Source organism: Pseudophryne corroboree, chromosome 2, assembly GCF_028390025.1.
Source record: "Pseudophryne corroboree isolate aPseCor3 chromosome 2, aPseCor3.hap2, whole genome shotgun sequence".
NCBI classification, from domain to species: domain Eukaryota; kingdom Metazoa; phylum Chordata; class Amphibia; order Anura; family Myobatrachidae; genus Pseudophryne; species Pseudophryne corroboree.
Window position 1 is genome coordinate 451738453 of NC_086445.1, and position 25661 is coordinate 451764113.

Genomic DNA, 25661 nt, shown 5'->3' on the forward strand with positions numbered 1-25661 from the left:
ACAATCATGTGGAAGACTTCTGGATGAAGTCCCCACTCTCCCGGGTGTAGATCGTGTCTGCTGAGGAAGTCTACTTCCCAGTTGTCCACTCCCGGAATGAACACTGCTGACAGTGCTATCACATGATCTTCCGCCCAGCGAAGAATCCTTGCAGCTTCTGTCATTGCTCTCCTGCTTCTTGTGCCGCCCTGTCTGTTTATGTGGGCGACTGCCGTGATGTTGTCCGACTGGATCAACACCGGCTGACCCTGAAGCAGGGGTTTTGCCAGACTTAGAGCATTGTAAATCGCTCTTAGCTCCAGTATATTTATGTGAAGAGACATCTCCAGGCTTGACCATACTCCCTGGAAGTTTCTTCCCTGTGTGACCGCTCCCCAGCCTCTCAGACTGGCATCCGTGGTCACCAGGACCCAGTCCTGTATGCCGAATCTGCGGCCTTCTAACAGATGAGCACTCTGCAACCACCACAGAAGAGACACCCTTGTCCGTGGCGATAAGGTTATCCGCTGATGCATCTGCAGATGCGATCCGGACCATTTGTCCAGCAGATCCCACTGAAAAGTTCGTGCGTGGAATCTGCCGAATGGGATTGCTTCGTAAGAAGCCACCATCTTTCCCAGGACTCTTGTGCATTGATGCACAGACACTTTTCCTGGTTGTAGGAGGTTCCTGACAAGTTCGGATAACTCCTTGGCTTTCTCCTCCGGAAGAAACACCTTTTTCTGAACCGTGTCCAGAATCATTCCCAGGAACAGCAGACGAGTTGTCGGGGTCAACTGAGATTTTGGAAAATTCAGAATCCACCCGTGTTGTTGCAGCACTACTTGGGTTAGTGCTACTCCGTCCTCCAGCTGTTCTCTGGACCTTGCCCTTATCAGGAGATCGTCCAAGTAAGGGATAATTAATACGCCTCTTCTTCGCAGAAGAATCATCATTTCGGCCATTACCTTGGTAAAGACCCGAGGTGCCGTGGACAATCCAAACGGCAGCGTCTGAAACTGATAATGACAGTTTTGCACCACGAACCTGAGGTACCCTTGATGTGAAGGGCAAATTGGGACATGCAGGTAAGCATCTTTTATGTCCAGGGACACCATAAAGTCCCCTTCTTCCAGATTCGCTATCACTGCTCTGAGTGATTCCATCTTGAAACTGAATTTTTGTATGTACAGGTTCAAAGATTTCAGATTTAGAATAGGTCTTACCGAGCCGTCCGGCTTCGGTACCACAAATAGCGTGGAGTAATACCCCTTTCCCTGTTGTAGGAGGGGTACCTTGACTATCACCTGCTGAGAAAACAGCTTGTGAATAGCTTCCAATACCGTCGCCCTGTCTGAGGGAGACGTTGGCAAAGCAGACTTTAGGAACCGGCGAGGGGGAGACTTCTCGAATTCCAACCTGTAACCCTGAGATACTACCTGCAGGATCCAGGGGTCCACCTGTGAGCAAGCCCACTGCGCGCTGAAATTCTTGAGTCGACCCCCCACCGTTCCTGAGTCCGCTTGTAAAGCCCCAGCGTCATGCTGAGGGCTTTGCAGAACCCGCGGAGGGCTTCTGTTCCTGGGAAGGAGCTGCTTGCTGCCCTCTCTTACCCTTTCCTCTGCCTCGGGGCAGATATGACTGTCCTTTTGCCCGCTTGTTCTTATAGGACCGAAAGGACTGCGGCTGAAAAGACGGTGTCTTTTTCTGTTGGGAGGGGGTCTGAGGTAAAAAGGTGGATTTCCCGGCCGTTGCCGTGGCCACCAGATCCGATAGACCGACGCCAAATAATTCCTCCCCTTTATACGGCAATACTTCCATATGCCGTTTGGAATCCGCATCACCTGACCACTGTCGTGTCCATAAACTTCTTCTGGCAGATATGGACATCGCACTTACTCTCGATGCCAGAGTGCAAATATCCCTCTGAGCATCTCGCATATAAAGAAAAGCATCCTTTAATTGCTCTAAAGTCTGTAAAATACTGTCCCTATCCAGGGTATCAATATTTTCAGTCAGGGAATCCGACCAGACCACCCCAGCACTGCACATCCAGGCTGAGGCGATGGCTGGTCGCAGTATAACACCAGTATGTGTGTATATACTTTTTAGGGTAGTTTCCAGCCTCCTATCAGCTGGATCCTTGAGGGCGGCCGTATCAGGAGACGGTAACGCCACTTGTTTTGATAAGCGTGTGAGCGCCTTATCCACCTTAGGGGGTGTTTCCCAGCGCGCCCTAACCTCTGGCGGGAAAGGGTATAATGCCAATAACTTTTTTGAAATTAGCCCTTTTCTATCTGGGTTAACCCACGCTTCATCACATACATCATTCAATTCCTCTGATTCAGGAAAAACTACAGGTAGTTTTTTCACCCCCCACATAATACCCCTTTTTGTGGTACTTGTAGTATCAGAGATATGCAAAGCCTCCTTCATTGCCGTGATCATATAACGTGTGGCCCTACTGGAAAATACGTTTGTTTCTTCACCGTCGACACTAGATTCAGTGTCCGTGTCTGGGTCTGTATCGACCGACTGAGGTAAAGGGCGTTTTACAGCCCCTGACGGTGTCTGAGACGCCTGGGCAGGTACTAACTGGTTTGACGGCCGTCTCATGTCGTCAACTGATTTTTGTAATGTGCTGACATTATCACGTAATTCCATAAACAAAGCCATCCATTCCGGTGTCGACTCCCCATTACCGGCAATTGCTCTGCCTCCACACCAACATCGTCCTCATACATGTCGACACACACGTACCGACACACAGCAGACACACAGGGAATGCTCTATTGAAGACAGGACCCCACTAGCCCTTTGGGGAGACAGAGGGAGAGTTTGCCAGCACACACCCAAGCGCTATAATATATATGGGAACAACCCTATATAAGTGTTGTATCCTTATAGCAGCTTAAATATAGTAATATCGCCAAAAAAAGTGCCCCCCCCTCTCTGTTTTACCCTGTTTCTGTAGTGCAGTGCAGGGGAGAGTCCTGGGAGCCTTCCTCACAGCGGAGCTGAGCAGGAAAATGGCGCTGTGTGCTGAGGAGAATAAGCCCCGCCCCCTATTTCGGCGGGCTCTTCTCCGGAGTTTGTGAGATCTGGCAGGGGTTAAATACATCCATATAGCCTCAAGGGCTATATGTGATGTATTTTTAGCCATAAAAAGGTATTATACATTGCTGCCCAGGGCGCCCCCCCAGCGCCCTGCACCCTCCGTGACCGCTGTGTGAAGTGTGCTGACAACAATGGCGCACAGCTGCAGTGCTGTGCGCTACCTCAGGAAGACTGAAAAGTCTTCTGCCGCCTGCTTCTGGACCTCTTCCATCTTCGGCATCTGCAAGGGGGGTCGGCGGCGCGGCTCCGGGACGAACCCCAGGGTGAGACCTGTGTTCCGACTCCCTCTGGAGCTAATGGTGTCCAGTAGCCTAAGAAGCCAATCCATCCTGCACGCAGGTGAGTTCACTTCTCTCCCCTAAGTCCCTCGATGCAGTGAGCCTGTTGCCAGCAGGACTCACTGAAAATAAAAAACCTAAAAACTTTTTCTAAGCAGCTCTTTAGGAGAGCCACCTAGATTGCACCCTGCTCGGACGGGCACAAAATCCTAACTGAGGCTTGGAGGAGGGTCATAGGGGGAGGAGCCAGTGCACACCACCTGATCCTAAAGCTTTATTTTTGTGCCCTGTCTCCTGCGGAGCCGCTAATCCCCATGGTCCTGACGGAGTCCCCAGCATCCACTAGGACGTCAGAGAAAACTAGCGATGCTGAGTCCACAGTAATAGACATATACGCACAGGTATGTGCGCAATCAAACATCTGTGGACGATCGGTAACACATTACCACAAATGAAATGGCCCCCTTAGTCACAGATACCTGAGTCTGTGATAAGAACTTGCTAAATCTCATGTAAGATCTATTTTGTAAAACATAAGACTTTGGCCTATGGAATCTGCTAATCCTGAAGAGAACGCATCTTGCAGATTATTGTTGGATTTATGTACTGCCAGCTGTTTGGATAATTTATACTTTGAAGCAACTATAAATGAATTCCTTGTCGATTTGAGAGTACACATTGCATGAATGAAGTCAGTAACTATGGGTCTAATTCAGACTTGACCGTAGCAACAAATTTGTTTCCAGATGGGCAAAACCATGTGCCCTGGGGGGGAAAGATATAACATGTCAAAACAAACACCACTTCAGAAGATGAGTAATTATGGACTAATTCAGCTAATTGGAAACTTCCAATTGTTTAATTAGTCATTGCGGGGGTGGGTGCCAGAGCAAGTCCCAATGATTCCTAAATATGACGATTTTAGGAAAAATCAGACTTACTCTGGAGGTGGATTGAAAAAGGACTCAGCTGCGCAATGAAATTGGAAGTATGAACAAAAGCTGACGTATGCTGAGATATATTATAAAAAAGAATTTAGTATGACAATAAAAAAATAAATTTTCATATAATAAACCATATAATCTGGACTTAAACCTTATAGGGAAATAGTCAAATGCCCTTGTACTGGATATCAGATAAAACAAGCACTTGTGATGTGAGCGGTAACAGTATGCAACATTTGTATCCAACAAATAGAAACAGTATCGTATCCTGGGTATGAATGAAAATGTTATAATGTAGAACAGTTCATAGGTTTTAGAAAGGTAACTGCAGTCCCATGAATGTTTTAATGTGGCGCCGCTATGTAGAAATTCTCTGATGTCAGATAAAGTCAAAATGACCTCTCCCGTGGGCTGGTTACTAACCGAGCGTCCTCGGTTAGATTATCCTGCGTTGCCCACTACGTAGCTGTCACTGGGAGGGAGAGTGCAGGGCTTGCACCGGGCGGAGTCCTACACGGAGACGCTGCTGGAGGTATAAAGGAGCCGCTATGGAGACTCTGTTGCCAATGCCGCTCGGCGGGCCTCAATGTCAGCTGCGGCGTACAAAGAATGATGAGCTGCTGCAGGGGCTGCAAGGCCAATATTGATCTAGTAATATAAAAGAAAGTGCTAATCGTGCAAATGCTTGTTAGGCAGAGTGTAAAAGTCCAGTAGGTAAAAAGGAATTGAGGTGTCCTACTCTGGAGGTGCAAGGAAAAAGACACAGTGATTTCTAAATCACTGCAGCTCATTTCTCTCCCTCAGTTGAAAAGGAAAAACACAGCGCTGCGGGGTTTTAAAAAATGAGCGCACAGTTGAATATGCCCCTTGGAATATATTTTACTATAAACCCTATGAGCCTGATTCAGAGCTGCACGCAATGTTGGTGCCTAATGCAGCCGATCAATGTTTTCAGTCTGCGCATGGATTTGAGTCGCACTATGCATGAGTCCAAGATGGTTACCATTTTGGGCGCAGATAGAAATTGCATGCAGAGAGATGTAATTTTGGTGGGACGAATTTCAGGGAGGTACTGAGTTGCTAGCCAGCCACGGGCGCCTCGCAGTCAGTGACTGCATCTAGAGACACAGTTGAAATGTTTTGCAGATGGAGAAATTGCACCTGCCACAGAGAAATATACTGCCGATTTACGGAAATAATAAGTACCATCTTGTGCCCTTCTATTTCCCATCAGCAAGTTACTATCCTTTGTGACTCAGCATCTTCACTATACTATGTATAGAAATCCATTCTCTCCAGGCAGGTTTCCACTTAGCTTATTGGAAGCAACCGTCATTGCTCCAGGACCTCATAATTATTTTATAGCATAGCTTGCAAAGCAATTTAAATGGCTATATATTGACGTTAAAACGCAGAAGATGCCAAGCAAAACCAAGGGCAATATGTAATAGTCTGCGAGATGCTTGTTCTGGCATTGTAACACAAGTTTTGAGCTGTGCTTTCTTAAACTTGAGGAAAACCCTATTGTGCTTCTCTAGTCCATCTATCTGAATCTTTGGACTAAACCAGTGGTTCCCAAACTTTTTTGAATCATGGCGCCCTAGAGTATCAGAATTTTTTTCACGGCAACACCAGGCCAAAAGTTTCTTATTGAGACATTTAAAAAGAAATATAAAATTAAGTAAATTGTGTTTATATATCAAGATAAATAAATGGAGAGGTTACTTAACTAGCGCTTTCTCCCAAGGTATTTCTTTCTGCAGATTTTTATCCAATCTCACCTCGTAGCAGAGGAAGATATACAAATGATAGAAAGAATATATAGTGAAGTAACGTTTAATACATGAACTTTGTTGCAAACAATTTTCTTAATACATAAAAAATTAAAACATGGGCAGCAGCCTTTTGAATGGCAGTTTGGCTGATCCCCCAGTATATGGGGAAATTACCGGAGATGTTGGAACTGTAAACAGTTCAATTCAGCGTTAAAGTCCGTGGGAAAGGGTTTTTTCACTATCACCACTGGCTACATTGTGTTTATATATCATCCTTTGGGTCAGTAATGTGGTGAGGGACAAGATTTGATTCTGTTTGGCCACATATTTTATGAATGACAGTCATCAGCACTGGTTTTGCCTATTACATTGACCATAAATAATTAGAGTTGATCCTGGACCACCAATCCAATGCACCCCTGCAAGTTTTCTGACGCACCCCAGGGTGCTACGGCACACAGTTTGAGAACCACTGTACTAACCACTCATTAGAACTACTTGTCTATCTTACACAGAATCTGTATATAGCTAAAACCACTAATAATTAATAGCACATTTTTGAGGGTGGTCTTCAGTATGCCGACTGTCGGGATCCCGGCGCACAGTATACCGGCGCCGGAATCCCGACAGCCAACATACCGACACTTTTTCTCCCTCGTGGGGGTCCACGATCCCCCTAGAGGGAGAATAAAATAGTGTGGCGCGCGTAGCGTGGCGAGCGCAGCGAGCCCGCAAGGGGCTCATTTGCGCTCGCCACGCTGTCGGTATGCCAGCGGTCGGGCTCCCGGCACCAGTATGCTGGTCGCCGGGAGCCCGGCCGCCGGCATACCATACTACACCCCATTTTTGATACCAGAGTGTAATGGAGCTAATAGAACTTGGCAGATAGCCTGAGGTACTTTTTTTGTTTTTGTTTTTAAATAATGTTGCAGTTCTTTGTGGTAGGCCATAATGCAGCAGGAAGCTTATAAAATTAAAATGTCACTACCATTCGGATACATTGTTCTTAAATTGGCCCCACCCTGTTAGCTACAGCCATTTTATCTGGCTTTAATTTTCTTACACAGCTTTATATGTCTGCATAGGGCATGTGGGAACAGAAGGACCAAAATCTAAATGCTGATAAATAATAAATATGGTGCATTTTCTTGTAGTAGGAGCTGGATTCATCAAGCAGTTGAAGCTTAGGGCCCAATTCAGACCTGATCACAGCAGAAAAATCTTTCTCTAATGGGCAAAACCGTGTGCACTGCAGGCGGGGCAGATATAACATTTGCAGAGAGAGTTAGATTTGGGTAGGTTATTTTGTTTCTGCGCAGGGTAAATACTGGCTGCTTTATTTTTACACTGCAATTTAGATTTCAGTTTGAACACACCCCATCCAAATCTAACTCTGTCTGCACATGTTATATCTGCTCCACCTGCACTGCACATGGTTTTGCCCATTAGAAAAAAAGTTTGCTGCTGCGATCAGGTCTGAATTAGGCCCTTAATACCTCTGTGCACCTTGTATAGAACCCACATGCTTAAAATTAGATTATGGGCTCCATTTAAGAATGTGTCTTAAATGCACCTTGTATAGAGCCTTGTATAGAGCCCACATTCACCTTGTATAGAGCCCACCGCAAACCATTATCACCGTATTTGGCGAAAATATGTTGCGTGGTGTGAGGCCAGGAAGGCCCCAACAGAGGAATTTCAGCTGGGTCATTTTCTGCACTTCCTACAGTCAGGAGTGACTATGGGCCTAAATTTGGGTTCCATTAAGGTCCAGATTTCGGCTCTGTCGATTTTCTTCCAGAAAGAACTGGCTTCACTGCCTGGAGTTCAGACATTTGTAAAGGGAGTGCTACATATTCAGCCCCTTTTTTGTGCCTTCTGTGGCACCTTGGGATCTCAACGTGGTGTTGAGTTTCTTAAAATCACATTGGTTTGAGCCACTTAAAACTGTGGATTTGAAATATCTCACGTGGAAAGTGGTCATGTTATTGGCCTTGGCTTCGGCCAGGCGTGTGTCAGAATTGGCGGCTTTGTCATGTAAAAGCCCTTATCTGATTTTCCATATGGATAGGGCAGAATTGAGGACTCGTCCCCAGTTTCTCCCTAAGGTGGTATCAGCTTTTCACTTGAACCAACCTATTGTAGTGTCTGCGGCTACTAGGGACTTGGAAGATTCCAAGTTACTGGACGTAGTCAGGGCCTTAAAAATGTATATTTCCAGGACGGCTGGAGTCAGGAAAACTGACTCGTTTTTTATCCTGTAGGCACCCAACAAAATAGGTGCTCCTGCTTCTAAGCAGACTATTGCTCGCTGAATTTGTAGCACAATTCAGCTGGAGCATTCTGCGGCTGGATTGCCGCATCCTAAATCAGTAACAGCCCATTCCACGAGGAAAGTGGGCTCATCTTGGGCGGCTGCCCGAGGGGTCTCGGCTTTACAACTTTGCCGAGCTGCAACTTGGTCAGGGGCAAACACGTTTGCTAAATTCTACAAATTTGATACCCTGGCTGAGGAGGACCTTGAGTTCTCTCATTCGGTGCTGCAGAGTCATCCGCACTCTCCCGCCCGTTTGGGAGCTTTGGTATAATCCCCATGGTCCTTACCGAGTTCCCAGCATCCACTAGGACGTCAGAGAAAATAAGATTTTACTCACCGGTAAATCTATTTCTCGTAGTCCGTAGTGGATGCTGGGCGCCCATCCCAAGTGCGGATTGTCTGCAATACTTGTATATAGTTATTGCCTAACTAAAGGGTTATTGTTGAGCCATCTGTTGAGAGGCTCAGTTATATTTCATACTGTTAACTGGGTATAGTATCACGAGTTATACGGTGTGATTGGTGTGGCTGGTATGAGTCTTACCCGGGATTATTGTGTCAGCTCTTCCGGGCACAGTATCCTAACTGAGGTCTGGAGGAGGGGCATAGAGGGAGGAGCCAGTGCACACCAGATACAGATAGTACCTAATCTTTCTTTTAGAGTGCCCAGTCTCCTGCGGAGCCCGTCTATTCCCCATGGTCCTTACGGAGTTCCCAGCATCCACTACGGACTACGAGAAATAGATTTACCGGTGAGTAAAATCTTATTTTCTGCCATTACCTTGGTAAATATTCTCAGTGCCGTGGACAGACCAAACGGCAACGTCTGGAATGGGCAATGACAATCCTGTACCACAAATCTGAGGTACGCCTGATGAGGTGGATAAATGGGGACATGAAGGTATGCATCCTTTATGTCCCGTGACACCATATAATCCCCCCCTTCCAGGCTTGCGATGACCGCTCTGAGCGATTCCATCTTGAACTTGAACCTTTTCAGGTATATGTTCAGGAATTTTAAATTCAATATGGGTCTGACCGAACCGTCCGGTTTCGGTACTACAAACATGGTCCCTGTTGAAGGAGGGGAACCTTGACCACCACCTGCTGAAGATACAATTTGTGAATTGCGGTTAACACTGTTTCCCTCTCGTAGGGGGAAGCCGACAGGGCCGTCGGTGAGGGGGCATCTTCTCAAAGTCCAGCTTGCATCCCTGAGACACTATCTATTGCCCAGGGACCTAACAGGGAGTGAACCCACTTGTGGCTGAACTTACGCAGGCGTGCCCCCACCGGGCCTAGCTCCGCCTGTGGAGCCCCAGCGACATGCAGTGGATTTTTGTAGAGGCCGAGGAGGACTTCTGTTCCTGGGACCTAGCTGTGTTGTGCAGCTTCTTTCCTCTGCCCCCGCCTCTGGCAAGAAAGGACGCACCTCGGACTTTCTTGTTTCTTTGTTCTACAGGCTGCATTTGATAATGTCGCGCTTTCCTAGGCTGTGCAGGAATATAAGGCAAAACAACAGAATTACCAGCTATAGCTGTGGAGACCAGGTCCAAGAACCCTTCTCCACACAATCCTAAGCCTTCCATATGCCTCTTAAGTCGGCATCATCTGTCCATTGCATATTCTACAGGACACGTCAAGCAGAAATCGACCTAGCTTTGTCTCTAGGACCCAGTATACTCATGTCTCTTTGGGCATGTTTTATATATATATATATATATATATATATATATATATATATATATATATATATATATATATATATATAAATCTCTTAAAACAGCATCTTTAATATATATATATATATATCTCTATATATACATATATCTATATATATCTACATACTAGGGTCTCAATCTCTGCTGATAAGGTACCTGTCCACTCTGCCCCAGCGCTATAAACCCATGCCGACACAATCGCCGGTCTGAGTAGTGTACCAGAATGTGCACGCTATCTGCAGGATCCCTGAGAATAGCTGTTACGACAGGTTACCTTTTGGGCAAACGTGACACCCTAGGGGAAGATTCCCATCGTATCCTGGCCCTAGTGGGGAAAGGATACTGCCTGAGAATTCTTTGTGGGAAACTGCAGTCTCTTGTCTGGAGATTCCCGCTCTTTTTCCTCATGAGAGGAGGGAAATTTACCTCGGCTTTCTTCCCCTTAAACATGTGTACCCGTGTGTCAGGGACAGATGAGTCATCAGTGATATGCAAATCATCTTTTATTACAATAATCATATATTGAATACTTTTCTGCCATTTTGGCTGTAACTTTGCATTATCGTAGTCGACACTGGAGTCAATCTCCGTGTCGACATCAGTGTTTATTATTTTGGATAGTGAGCATTGAGAGACACTGAAGGTCTCTGCGACAGAGGGACAGACATGGGTAGATTTCCTGTCTGTTCTCTAATCTTTTGTGCAATAAATTCACCTCAGCACTTAATTACACATATCCAACAGGTGTCGGCGTTGTCGACGGAGACACCCTCACACACATATTTGCTCTATCTCCTCCTTAGGGGAGCCTTTTACCTCAGACATGTCGACACACACGTACCGACATACCATACACACAGGGGATGCTCTATTTGAAGACAGTTCCCCCACAAGGCCCTTTGGAGAGACAGAGAGAGAGTATGCCAGCACACACCCCAGCGCTATATGACCCAGGAATCACACAGTAACGTAGTGTTAACCCAGTAGCTGCTGTATATATTGTTTTTACGCCAAATTTATGTGCTCCCCCCTCTCTTTTCACCCTCTTCTATCGTGCTTCTGCAGGGGAGAGCCTGGGGAGCTTCCTCTCAGCGGAGCTGTGGAGAGAAAATGGCGCTGGTGAGTGCTGAGGAAGAAGCCCCACCCCCTCAGCTGCGGGCTTCTGTCCCGCGATTTTGTGTAAAATAATGGCGGGGGCTCATGCATATATACAGTGCCCAGCTGTATATATGCTCTATTTTGCCAGGAGGTACTCAATTGCTGCCCAGGGCGCCCCCCCCCTGCGCCCTGCACCCTACAGTGACCGGAGTGTTTGGGTTAGTGTGGGAGCAATGGCGCACAGCTGCAGTGCTGTGCGCTACCTCATATGAAGACAGGAGTCTTCTGCCGCCGATTTTGATGTCTTCTTGCTTCACTCGCCGGCTTCTGTCTTCTGGCTCTGCGAGGGGGACGGCGGCGCGGCTCCGGGAACGGACGACCAAGGGTGAGTTCCTGTGTTCGATCCCTCTGGAGCTAATGGTGTCCAGTAGCCTAAGAAGCGCAACCTATCCGCAGTTAGTAGGTTTGCTTCTCTCCCCTCAGTCCCACGTAGCAGAGAGTCTGTTGCCAGCAGATCTCTCTGAAAATAAAAAATCCTAATAAAATACTTTCTTATTAGCAAGCTCAGGAGAGCTCACTAAAATGCACCCAGCTCTGTCCGGGCACAGATTCTAACTGAGGTCTGGAGGAGGGGCATAGAGGGAGGAGCCAGTGCACACCAGTAGTACTAAATCTTTCTTAGAGTGCCCAGTCTCCTGCGGAGCCCGTCTATTCCCCATGGTCCTTACGGAGTCCCCAGCATCCACTAGGATGTTAGAGAAACATGTTTGTACAGTGGCACTGAGTGCAGGTAATGGTCAATACAGTGGTAGGTTTTTTGTTTTAATTTTTTATACACTGGAAAACAAACGTAGAGAGTTTTGTACAATTTAATGTTTTCTTATTGGTGGCTTAGGGAGACGTGAAGATATCTTCTGCCTTTATTCCCAAAGCATTTTGTGTTGTACAGCCTGCTCATATTCTAAATAAAGTCCACTTAGGGGTGGTGGCTTACTCTGACCACTGGCTCTCAGCACTGTGAGGAAAAAGAAACCTATCCGAAACATTTGGCAGAGAAAGTAGAATTACAGAGGAGCCGATGCAGAGAGAATACTATGCCGGTTTGTCTAGCTATATGCATGTGAAATTGAATCAGAAAGTGAATGTATGCATATGCCCAATTGTAGATCTTTGGGTATTTGGTACTAGCGACTCCTGACTACTGGTGAGGAAGAGCAGGGCAGTGAAAGGATGGCCTTACGTAGTTTGAATATGGTAATTGTGTGTTCATGCAAGTGCAGCCAAATAGAGTGAAACCTCAAGTTCCATTTGAATAGTAATTATCTGATATTTTTTTTCTTTATGATAGGTGGCTGGAAACTCAGGGTCTACCAACGGTATACATCAGCAGGACAAAGCACACCAACAAGAGGTATTGCACTTCTGAATGAGAGTATAAATTAGAAAAACCTAGATTGAGGGATGACTATCCACATTCAAAGGTATAGCTGTATCCATGGCAAGCCATGTGCCTCCTATGATAGAGTTTCCCAAACCCCGCCATTACAGACCTGGTTTTAAGGATATCTTTGCTTGAGCTCAGATGGTTAAATCAAATTGCCTAAGGTACAAATGAGTCCTTGCTCATCTTTGCAGATAGCCGCGGCAGTCGAGAGTCGATTACCGTGATTAGTGCGCCCGCAGCCATACTGTAACCATGATCCATAGGATTGCGTGGGGTGCACGCTCCCTGAATGAGTCGCACACAGTCACGAATAATCCCGCCCGCATTGCATACGCAAGCGGCAGACAAGCTGAGGGGGACATATCTGTACTAATTAAGTTAGCTGTACACAAGAATGTATATCCTTAAAAACCTTGTCTGTAATGGCAGAGTTTGGGGACTTCTGTCATATGAAGTACAAAAAAATTAAAGGATGTGGACTCATATTAGCTGTATATTCATTTGGCATTTAGTGACAGTAGACTGAGGCGTTGAAACAGATTAGCCACAGTTGCACCCAAATCACAGACATAAAATGCATTCACTACAAAAACTGCAATTGTGTGCCTGTGGCAAGATGCGTGTGGGTCTGCTTCAGTACACATGTACCGCAAATGGTTTACACCATGCATATGTCGCATACACTTACATGTTTTAGCTTGTGAAATATGCCTTTGCTATTAGGCTACAATAAAATGAAAGAACCTCTCTAATACATCAGATACAGCTTTCCGTCTCCTGTACGGGAAAATGTAAAAATTGCTAATCTCCCCGCACAAAGTCATATAATGCAGCAGCAATGAAGAAAGCAGCTATCAAGGTCAGCAGTGCATTCATCATTGGCCAATCATAAGGGATTCATTAGTACTGGCCACTGTCATAATCATCTTGTATTAGCACCGGCAATTGACTTCCTGCCTGCCCTGGCAATAGTGGGTGTCAGTGCCGGTATCATGCAAACTTTGCATCGTTGTTTAAGTGTGCACCTTTGTTTCACAGTGATTTTACATAGGTTGTGCTATGCAAACATTAGTCATCTTCATCATCAGCCCCTAGAATGCTATGATGGGGGGGAGGTTTGGTACTATTTTGGGCCCTGACCTGATGGGGAGATCCAGAGGGAGCCCAAGCGCCCCCCCCCCCCCCCCCCCCCCTCGCGCGCGTTCCCCCATCCCCCCGTCCCAATCCTTTAACTTGCAGCCCATCACATGCTTTAGGCACAAGTAATAGCAACTCACACCTGAAGCACTACCAAAAAAAAGACCAGCATCTGGCTGGCGAGTTTGACAGAAGCATGCACAGATCAGTGAGATACGTGTATGTTCCTGTATGGAAAAATTATTCCCCCTCTCCTCCCCCACCCCCCAAAAAAAAGCATAACCAGCCCCAGGCTCTTTGAGCCAGTCATGATTGAAAAAATGCAGAGGGGGAAATTACTAAGTTCCCCTTGCATTTTAACAACCAGCACTGGGCTCTTGGACCAATCCTGGTTCTAAAATTATAGGGTGGGGTGAGGTCAGATATAGGGGTCCGCCCCGTATTTTTTTAAACCAGCATCGAGCTCCACTAGCCAGGAAAGTAATGCCACAGCCAGGAGACATGTTTATATTGGTCCCGGCGGCTGTAGCATTACCCCCCGAAAATAGTCATCCCTGTCCGGGGATTCCTGTGGGAGTGGGGATCCCCCTCCAATAAAAGGTTCCTACCCTCCAGGGCATCCAAGGCCAGGGCTGAAGCCTGGGTCTATCCCCAGTTTCCCTGAGCTGTGGAGCCTGAGTTGATTACTGTTAAGTGCAAAAACTAGAAAAAATATTGTCTTTTACAGGTGGAACTACAAGTCCAAGCAAGCCTCCCCCACATGCTGGTACTTGTGGGTCTCCAAATACCAGCATGTGGGAGAGGCTTGCTGGGACCTGTGGTTCCACCTCTAAAAGACAATGGTGGTCATTCCGAGTTGTTCACTAGCTGTTTTCGTTCGCTGCGCAGCGATCAAGCAAAAAAGCGGCACTTCTGCGCATGCATATGCGGCGCAATGCGCACGCGCGACGTACTTTCTCAACGGCTGATGCAGTTTCACACAAGGTCTAGCGATGTATTTCAGTCGCACTGGCTGCCGCAGAGTGATTGACATGAAGTGGGCGTTTCTGGGAGGTAACTGACCGTTTTCAGGGAGTGTGCAGAAAAACACAGGCGTGTCAGATACAAACGCAGGCATGCCTGGGGAAACGCAGGCGTGGCTGGCCGAACGCAGGGCGTGTTCGTGACATCAAAACAGGAACTAAATAGTCTGAAGTGATCGCAAGCGCTGAGTAGGTCTGGAGCTGCTCAGAAACTGCACAATCTTTTTTTGTAGCCTCTCTGCGATCCTTTCGGTCGCACTTCTGCTAAACTAAGATACACTCCCAGAGGGCGGCGGTTTAGCGTTTGCACGGCTGCTAAAAGCAGCTAGTGAGCAAACAACTTGGAATGGGGGCCAATATTACAGATGGAGCCTCGCTCATCTAACTTCTCTGCTGCGCCTAGCTGCACCAAGGAGCATAAGCCTGTCATCTATTGTTCTCAGCTGCAATACAGTACAGAGAGAACAATACAGCAGGGGATTAAGTCATTACAGCAGGGGATTCAGTCCGACAGCACTGGTTCAGTTAATCCTATTAAAGGGATAGATGAGTAGGGCTCCATCTGTATATCTATATTTTGTACACTTAAAAGCTATCAACTCTGCACCAACCGCTAAGAGATGCTGGGGATAGACCCAGGGTTCAGCTCTGGCCTTGGGTGCCATAGAGGGAAGGGGGTCCTTTATTTGGGGATGTCCTCACTCCCCCAGGAGTCCCCGGACAAGGCTGACTAGATAGGGTGGGTGCAAGAGATTCCCATAGGCTTCTATTGGGCCGCGTTGTCCACCGCATTCAAGCCCCAGAATCTATCGAATTCCGGGGCTTGGACATACAAGGTAAGCAGCCAAACCTCTGGAAACAGCATTTTCTGAGGTTTGGCCACATTTTTAGGTTTGCTGAATCTCGCCCTCGGAGTGTAATAGGCCCTGTGTAACAGCTTGTAGTGCATCTTAGCATAGGATCAGGGGGCAGATGTTTTAAGCCTGGAGAAGTGATAAAGCAGTGATAAGTGCACCAGCCAATCAGCTCCTAACTGCAAATTTACATATTGGAGCTGATTGGCTGGTGCGTTATCACCTTGCACTTATCACTTCTCCAGGCATAATACATCTGCCCCCAGGAAACTACTTTTCTCTGACGTCCTAGTGGATGCTGGGAACTCCGTAAGGACCATGGGGAATAGCGGGCTCCGAAGGAGGCTGGGCACTCTAGAAAGATTTACGACTACCTGGTGTGCACTGGCTCCTCCCACTATGACCCTCCTCCAAGCCTCAGTTAGATTTTGTGCCCGGCCGAGGTTGGATGCACACTAGGGGCTCTCCTGAGCTCTTAGAAAGAAAGATAGACTTAGGTTTTTTATTTTCAGTGAGACCTGCTGGCAACAGGCTCACTGCAGCGAGGGACTAAGGGGAGAAGAAGCGAACTCGCCTGCTTGCAGCCGGATTGGGCTTCTTAGGCTACTGGACACCATTAGCTCCAGAGGGATCGACCGCAGGCCCAGTCCTTGGTGTTCGGTCCCGGAGCCGCGCCGCCGTCCCCCTTACAGAGCCAGAAGCAAGAAGAGGTCCGGAAAATCGGCGGCAGAAGACATCACTCTTCTCCAAGGTAGCGCACAGCACTGCAGCTGTGCGCCATTGCTCCTCACACACACTTCATACTCCGGTCACTGAGGGTGCAGGGCGCTGGGGGGGGGCGCCCTGAGAAGCAATTATAACACCTTGGCTGGCAAAAATACCACAATATATAGCCCTAGAGGCTATATATGTGGAAAATACCCCTGCCAGAATCCAGAAAAAAGCGGGAGAATAGGCCGCGGAAAAGGGGCGGAGCTATCTCCTGCAGCACACTGGCGCCATTTCTCCTTCACAGATCCACTGGAAGGAAGCTCCCTGGCTCTCCCCTGCAGTCTACACTACAGAAAAGGGTAAAAATAAGAGAGGGGGGGCACTAAATTTAGGCGCTGTATAAGTTATATATAAAAAAGCAGCTATAGGGGACATAACTCAGTTAGTCCCTGCATTATATAGCGCTTTGGTGTGTGCTGGCATACTCTCACTCTGTCCCCCCAAAGGGCTTTTGTGGGTCCTGTCCTCTGTTGGAGCATTCCTTGTGTGTGTGCGGTGTGTCGGTACGGCTGTGTCGACATGTTTGATGAGGATAATGATGTGGAGACGGAGCAGATGCCTTTAGAAGGGATGTCACCCCCTGCGGGGCAGACACCTGAGTGGTTGAGCTTATGGAAAGAAATGAGTGCACGTATAGACTCCTTACATAAGAAATTTGACGACATGCCAAATGTGGGACAGCCGACTTCTCAGCTCGTGCCTGCCCAGGCGTCGCACAGGTCATCAAGGGCTCTAAAACGCCCGCTACCTCAGACCGCAGACCCAGATGTCGACACTGATACTGACACCAGTGTCGACGACGATGAGTCTAATCTGATGCCCACTAAGGCCATTCACTGCATGATTGAGGCAATGAAAGAGGTGTTACACATTTCTGATATAAATACAGGTACCACTAAAAAGGGTATTATGTTTGGGGAGAAAAAACTACCCGTAGTTTTTCCCCCATCAGATGAATTAAATGAAGTGTGTGAGGAAGCGTGGGTTTTCCCTGATAAAAAAATTGGTAATTCCTAAGAAGGTACTAATGGCGTTCCCTTTCCCGCCAGAGGATAGGTCACGTTGGGAAACACCCCCTAGGGTGGATAAAGCGCTCACACGTTTGTCAAAAAAGGTGGCACTACCGTCTCCGGATACGGCCGCCCTCAAGGAACCTGCTGATAGAAAGCAGGAGGCGATCCTGAAGTCTGTATATACACACTCAGGCATTGTACTTAGGCCAGCTATTGCGTCAGCTTGGATGTGCAGTGCTGCCGCTGCGTGGTCAGATAAACTGTCAGAAAATATTGACACATTAGACAGAGACACGATCCTGTTAACCATAGACCATATAAAAGACTCAGTCTTATATATGAGAGATGCACAGAGGGAAATCTGCCGACTGGCATCTAAAGTTAGTGCATTGTCCATTTCTGCTAGGAGAGGCTTATGGACTCGCCAATGGACAGGAGATGCAGATTCTAAAAGGCACATGGAAGTGTTGCCATATAAAGGTGAGGAATTATTTGGGGATGGTCTCTCGGACCTAGTTTCCACAGCAACGTCTGGGAAGTCAGCATTTTTACCCCATGTCCCCTCACAGCCTAAGAAGGCGCCGTTTTATCAGGTTCAGTCCTTTCGGACCCAGAAAAACAGGCGTGGAAAAGGCGGGTCTTTTCTATCCAGAGGCAGAGGTAGGGGAAAAAGGCTGCAACAAACAGCAGGTTCCCAGGAGCAAAAGTCCTCCCCCGCTTCTTCTGCCAAGTCCGCCGCATGACGGTGGGGCTCCACAGGCGGAGCCTGGTACGGTGGGGGGCCGCCTCAAGAATTTCAGCGATCAGTGGGCTCGCTCACAGGTGGATCCCTGGATCCTTCAAATAGTATCTCAGGGGTACAAACTGGAATTCGAGGCGTCTCCACCCCACCGGTTCCTAAAATCTGCCTTGCCGATTGCTCCCTCAGACAGGGAGGCGGTGCTAGCGGCAATTCACAAGCTGTATTCCCAGCAGGTGATAATCAAGGTACCCCTACTTCAACAAGGCCGGGGTTACTATTCCACACTATTTGTGGTACCGAAACCGGACGGTTCGGTGAGACCCATTTTAAATTTTAAATCCTTGAACACATACATAAAAAAATTCAAGTTCAAGATGGAATCGCTCAGGGCGGTTATTGCGAGCCTGGAAGAGGGGGATTACATGGTATCCCTGGACATCAAGGATGCTTACTTGCATGTCCCCATTTACCATCCTCACCAGGAGTACCTCAGATTTGTGGTACAGGATTGCCATTACCAATTCCAGACGCTGCCGTTTGGACTGTCCACGGCACCGAGGGTATTTACCAAGGTGATGGCGGAAATGATGATACTCCTTCGAAAAAAGGGAGTTTTAATTATCCCGTACTTGGACGATCTCCTAATAAAAGCGAGGTCCAAGGAACAGTTGTTGGTGGGAGTAGCACTATCTCAGGAGGTGCTACACCAGCACGGCTGGATTCTGAATATCCCGAAGTCACAGCTGGTTCCGACAACACGGCTACTGTTCCTGGGTATGATTCTGGATACAGTCCAGAAAAAAGTGTTTCTCCCGGAGGAGAAAGCCAGGGAGTTGTCATCTCTAGTCAGAGACCTCCTGAAACCAAAACAGGTATCAGTGCATCGCTGCACGCGGGTCCTGGGAAAGATGGTGGCTTCTTATGAAGCAATTCCCTTCGGCAGGTTCCATGCCAGAATCTTTCAGTGGGACCTGTTGGACCAGTGGTCCGGATCGCATCTTCAGATGCATCGCTTGATAACCCTGTCTCCAAGAACCAGGGTGTCTCTACTGTGGTGGCTGCAGAGTGTCCATCTTCTAGAGGGCCGCAGGTTCGGCATACAGGACTGGGTCCTGGTGACCACGGATGCCAGCCTTCGAGGCTGGGGGGCAGTCACACAGGGAAGAAACTTCCAAGGACTATGGTCGAGTCAGGAGACTTCCCTTCACATAAATATTCTGGAACTAAGGGCCATCTACAATGCCCTAAGTCAAGCAAAATCCCTGCTTCTACACCAGCCGGTGCTGATCCAGTCAGACAACATCACGGCAGTCGCCCATGTAAATCGACAGGGCGGCACAAGAAGCAGGATGGCGATGGCAGAAGCCACAAGAATTCTCCGATGGGCGGAGAATCATGTACTAGCACTGTCAGCAGTGTTCATCCCGGGAGTGGACAACTGGGAAGCAGACTTTCTCAGCAGGCACGACCTCCACCCGGGAGAGTGGGGACTTCATCCAGAAGTCTTCCAAATGATTGTAAATCAATGGGGTCGTCCACAGGTGGACATGATGGCGTCCCGCATAAACAAAAAGTTAAAAAGATATTGCGCCAGGTCAAGGGACCCTCAGGCGGTAGCTGTGGACGCTCTAGTGACACCGTGGGTGTACCAGTCGGTTTATGTGTTCCCTCCTCTGCCTCTCATACCAAAGGTATTGAGAATCATAAGAAAGAGAGGAGTAAACACCATTCTCGTGGTTCCGGATTGGCCAAGACGAGCGTGGTACCCGGAACTTCAAGAGATGCTCTCAGAGGACCCGTGGCCTCTACCGCTCAGACAGGACCTGCTACAGCAGGGGCCCTGTATGTTCCAAGACTTACCGCGGCTGCGTTTGACGGCATGGCGGTTGAACACCGGATCCTAAAGGAAAAGGGTATTCCGGAAGAAGTCATTCCTATGCTTATTAAGGCCAGGAAAGATGTTACGGCAAAGCATTATCACCGCATATGGCGGAAATATGTTGCATGGTGCGAGGCCAAAAAGGCCCCAACAGAGGAATTTCAACTAGGTTGATTTCTGCATTTCCTGCAAGCAGGTGTGAATATGGGCCTAAAACTAGGCTCCATTAAAGTACAGATCTCGGCTCTGTCGATTTTCTTTCAAAAAGAACTATCTTCAGTACCTGAAGTTCAGACATTTGTGAAAGGAGTGCTGCATATTCAGCCCCCATTTGTGCCTCCTGTGGCACCTTGGGATCTCAACGTGATGTTGAGCTTCTTAAAATCACATTGGTTTGAGCCACTAAAAACCGTGGATCTGAAATATCTCACGTGGAAAGTGGTCATGTTATTGGCCTTGGCTTCAGCCAGGCGAGTGTCAGAATTGGCGGCTTTATCATGTAAGAGCCCTTATCTGATTTTCCATATGGATAGGGCAGTATTGAGGACTCGTCCCCAATTTCTCCCTAAGGTGGTGTCAGCGTTTCACCTGAACCAGCCTATTGTGGTGCCTGCGGCTACTAAGGATTTGGAGGACTCCAAGTTGCTAGACGTTGTCAGGGCCCTGAAAATATATGTTTCCAGGACGGCTGGAGTCAGAAAATCTGACTCGCTGTTTATCCTGTATGCACCCAACAAGCTGGGTGCTCCTGCTTCTAAGCAGTCTATTGCTCGCTGGATTTGTAGTACAATTCAGCTTGCACATTCTGTGGCAGGCCTGCCACAGCCAAAATCTGTGAATGCCCATTCCACAAGGAAGGTGGGCTCATCTTGGGCGGCTGCCCGAGGGGTCTCGGCTTTACAACTTTGCCGAGCAGCTACTTGGTCAGGGGCAAACACGTTTGCAAAATTCTACAAATTTGATACCCTGGCTGAGGAGGACCTGGAGTTCTCTCATTCGGTGCTGCAGAGTCATCCACACTCTCCCGCCCGTTTGGGAGCTTTGGTATAATCCCCATGGTCCTTACGGAGTTCCCAGCATCCACTAGGACGTCAGAGAAAATAAGAATTTACTCACCGGTAATTCTATTTCTCGTAGTCCGTAGTGGATGCTGGGCGCCCATCCCACGTGCGGATTGTCTGCAATACTTGTAAATAGTTATTGTTAACTAAAGGGTTATTGTTGAGCCATCTGTTGAGAGGCTCAGTTGTTTTCATACTGTCAAACTGGTTATAGTATCACGAGTTGTACGGTGTGATTGGTGTAGCTGGTAAGAGTCTTACCCGGGATTCTAAATCCTTCCTTATTATGTCAGCTCGTCCGGGCACAGTGTCCTAACTGAGGCTTGGAGGAGGGTCATAGTGGGAGGAGCCAGTGCACACCAGGTAGTCATAAATCTTTCTAGAGTGCCCAGCCTCCTTCGGAGCCCGCTATTCCCCATGGTCCTTACGGAGTTCCCAGTATCCACTACGGACTACGAGAAATAGAATTACCGGTGAGTAAATTCTTATTTTTTTGTTTAGCCGTGCACAAGATCTAATAATAGTCTGCAATTCCACTCCTTGACCATCTCTTTATTTTTTTAGTGGCTGTGTAACATTGCCTTTTTTTTATATTTGATGGTGTGTATAGTCTATTTTAAATTAGCATTAAGTTATTTTTTTTCTCATCTGATTGGGTCTATAAGGGGCATACACACTAGACGATTTAAGTGGATGATATGCACAATAAAGATAAAGATATTATCATGCATATCATCACGTGTGTATGCACGATAATGATGCGCGCTCCCACGGGTCGTTATCGTTATCTACTGAACATACAGTCCAATTTAGGCTATATCATTCATGACTGCATGTTCAGGGATGGGAGGGGTGATGTCACTGAACAATATCGTTCACTATATCCTTCAGTGTGTATGCGCATGTAGCTTTCATTCTGCATCTGGAGAAACTTCAAAGGAAGTTATCTTTACCTTAGTTCAAAATCGTCTAGTGTGTACCTGCCTTTACATGACATTTCCTTAGCACTTAAAAAATAATAAAAATAATACATTTCTGTCTTATTACACAGTTTCTGTCCTCTTATCAATTTCCACCATACCAGAGAGAATTGTAATGATTTCTTTATTCTAAGATTCTACAACCTTTGTTTTGTTGTGTTTCTTAGTTTAGGGTGTCCAAATACTGTACTCCAGTGCAAAAAAATCTGTATACATTTACGTAGTTTGTGGGGAGGAACCTACATATCCAGGCAGCTCAGAATGCATTTTACACAATGTTCCCCTTCCTGCACAGATGTATGAACAGGTGTTTAAATTGTAAAATGTGTAGATAATATATATTTTCATCTTGCTCCATTAGTTTTAATTTACAAGTCCGTTATATTTGTAAGTATTGATCTATGTTTTCTTTATTTTAGGAAAACCATTGATGTCTAATACTAGGATTAATGAATACGTACTTTAATAGTATGGACAGAATGTTTTTCTGTAGTGGGACTGACTTCTCAGATAAAACATGCAGTATTCCCATGTGACTAGCACTGGACAGTGTTGCTTTATACCGTTACATTCTCCCAGGACAATCATTAGGAAGCCACCACTCTGCACTGCAAAAAGCCTTTGGCTGGAAGTCCACTACCCAAGTTGTCCTTACTCAGAATATTGCAATGATCTTTCACGAACAAGATAATGTTACATAAGCTGCCTGGACAGGACCTCCATATGGCCAGTTTATAAAGTGACATTCCCAACACAATGATTCTCTTCCTGTTGCGACTTGAGAATATGTAAACTGTGACATTTGTAAATGAAACTCTAAGGGCAAAAGCGAACACTATCCTCAGTTTGGCTATGACCGATAAAATGTTGCAAAGGATGAATTTAATAAGGTTATATTTACTTACATCAGGAACACATTTACCTGCCCACTTTACCGGAGTGGGTGCTGAGTTGTTTTCCTACAAGACCCTGGAAATGTGCTCTTGACTGATTGGGCTTTAATCATGAGCCATAATTCATCATGCATACTGTTTATTAATGCGAGCCAATGTTTAATTAAAGAGGTACATATATTTCTTTTTTATTGTAAATGCTCTATTTGATTGTTATCATGGCCACAGCTAAATCATAATCTACAAAATGCATAACAGTGTGTTAAAATCAAGTTTATTCATGAGTAACTTCACAAATGCGGTCAGTTAACTAGTCTAATGAATTTATGCCTAATAATACTAAATATGTTGCTGATTAATCTTTTGACAGTTTTTAAGGTACTTTGTGTTAAATTATGTAATTGAGTTTTTAACATGTTTTAACAATTTTATGTAGCATAAGTAACTTTTAATTAAGAATATTTTACGTTAGATAAACTTGAGCGTTCAAAACGTGAAATTGTAATATATGCCTTTTTAAATAAATGTAATCCTTATTTATCTTATTACAGCAATGACCTACATTACCTGACATTGCCTATACATTTACACGCCTTGTAATCCTGGTCATTACTTGTAAGCCAGACTTTCCTTTGGGCCTAATTCAGCCTGAGTTGTGGTTTTGCAAAAAAAAGCAAAACTACAACTCACTTCTCTAACATACGGGGGGCTACCCAGCACAGGCCAAGGAAGATCCGCAAGCCGAGTCCTGCCCCCCCCCCCTCCCCCCCCCCCCCACTAACATGCAAGCGCATCTTTACAGTGATGCACTCACATGATTAAGGTAGCCCCTGCCCACACAGCCTGTCACTGACCTGGGTTCCGAGAGTTGAGAACTCGGTTCTTCCGATGATCGGAAAGAGGAACCACAGCTGGGCCGGAGCAGGGATGGCCGGATGTAGGTTTTCCTCATGCAGAACTAGCCGTAGTAACTGGGGTATAATGCTGAAGAATTAAATGATGATTTGAGAACAATGGTGAAGCACACAGAAGAATGAAGAACTTGTGAGCGATGCTGAAGAAATGAATGAGGATTTGAGAACGATGGTGAAGCACACAGAAGAATGAAGAACGTGTGAGCGATGCTGAAGAAATGAATGATGATTTGAGAACGATGGTGAAGCACACAGAAGAATGAAGAATTTGTGAGCGATGTTTGAAGAATGAGAAGCTTGTGAGCGATGTTGAAGAAATTAATGAGGATTTAAGATTCAGTGTAACTCTGGAAGTATGGAAGGCGTTCCACTTGGAGATATCATGTAATACAGGAAACACAGGAGGTGTCCCCCTAAGAGAAACACTGTAACTCAGAGAATGTCCCACTGAGTGATACACTGTAACGCTGGTAGCACAGTGAATGTTCTACGGAGTGATACACTGTAACGCTGGTAGCACAGTGATTGTTCCACTGAGTGATACACTGTAACGCTGGTAGCACAGTGAATGTTCCACGGAGTGATACACTGTAACGCTGGTAGCACAGTGAATGTTACACTGAGTGATACACTGTAACGCTGGTAGCACAGTGAATGTTCCACGGAGTGATACACTGTAACGCTGGTAGCACAGTGAATGTTACACTGAGTGATACACTAACGCAGTGATTGTTCCACTGAGTGATACACTGTAACGCTGGTAGCACAGTGAATGTTCCACTAGGTGATACACTGTAACGCTGGTAGCACAGTGATTGTTCCACTAGGTGATACACTGTAACGCTGGTAGCACAGTGATTGTTCCACTGAGTGATACTCTGCAAACGCTGGTAGCACAAGGAATGTTACACTGAGTGATACTCTGCAAACGCTGGAAGCACAAGGAATGTTCCACTGAGAGATACTCTGCAAACGCTGGAAGCACAAGGAATGTTCCACTGAGAGATACTCTGCAAACGCTGGAAGCACAAGGAATGTTCCACTGAGAGATACTCTGCAAACGCTGGAAGCACAAGGAATGTTCCACTGAGAGATACTCTGCAAACGCTGGTACACAGGAGACGTTCAGTTTAGAGAACTCACTGAACGCTGCTAGCACTGGTGATCATAGAAGAGACGATACTCAGGCCCCGGAGCTCTGCACGGCGTCTTCCTTTGAACTTCCCGCTCTCTCCCAATTGGCGGAAGAGGCCGATGACGTCACTCGCCCACCACGCTCCCGTGAACGCCAGGCGCAATGGCGGCGCCCACACCCGGGAACCCGCCGGAGACAGTGCCAGTAAGACGCAACAACCCTGAGCCCACTGGGGGCGGCGACCGCCGGGAGACCCAGCGCACCCAGAGCAGTAAGCGCGGCAGCCGCAGCGCCGCAAGTGTGACACAGCCTAGCTGCATAGGCAGTCGGAGGGCTGCCATCTTTTGGGTCGCAGCGGCTGCGTGTGACGTGTCGCAGCAGCTGCGTGTGACGTCACGCAGCCACTGCTGCCCGCTCCAGCAATGGGTCCGAACACGCCTGTGTTGTCTGCACCACGCTTATTAAACAGAGCGTTGACGCCCAAAAAATGCGGCATTGACGCCCCGTTCCCGTCCCCCTCCAGGACTTAGACTGCGATCACAGTTTAAGACCTCACACATGCGCTGTAGCATATAGCATATAGCTAG

General features: G+C 47.0%; 1 protein-coding gene across 2 annotated transcripts in view; it reads left to right on the forward strand.

Moving 5' to 3' along the window:
* Nucleotides 1–23547, forward strand: part of CLIP2 (CAP-Gly domain containing linker protein 2) — a 234474-nt gene extending 210927 nt beyond the window's left edge. Inside the window, exons 16-17 of one of the 2 annotated variants that reach the window (XM_063953720.1) lie at nucleotides 12578–12640; nucleotides 22552–23547. In XM_063953720.1, coding sequence (XP_063809790.1) covers nucleotides 12578–12640; nucleotides 22552–22563 — 75 coding nt within the window. In that variant the 3' untranslated portion in view covers nucleotides 22564–23547. The remainder of the gene's footprint in view (nucleotides 1–12577; nucleotides 12641–22551) is intronic. The other variant, XM_063953721.1, reaches the window with a different exon arrangement.
* Nucleotides 23548–25661: the final 2114 nt, after the last annotated feature.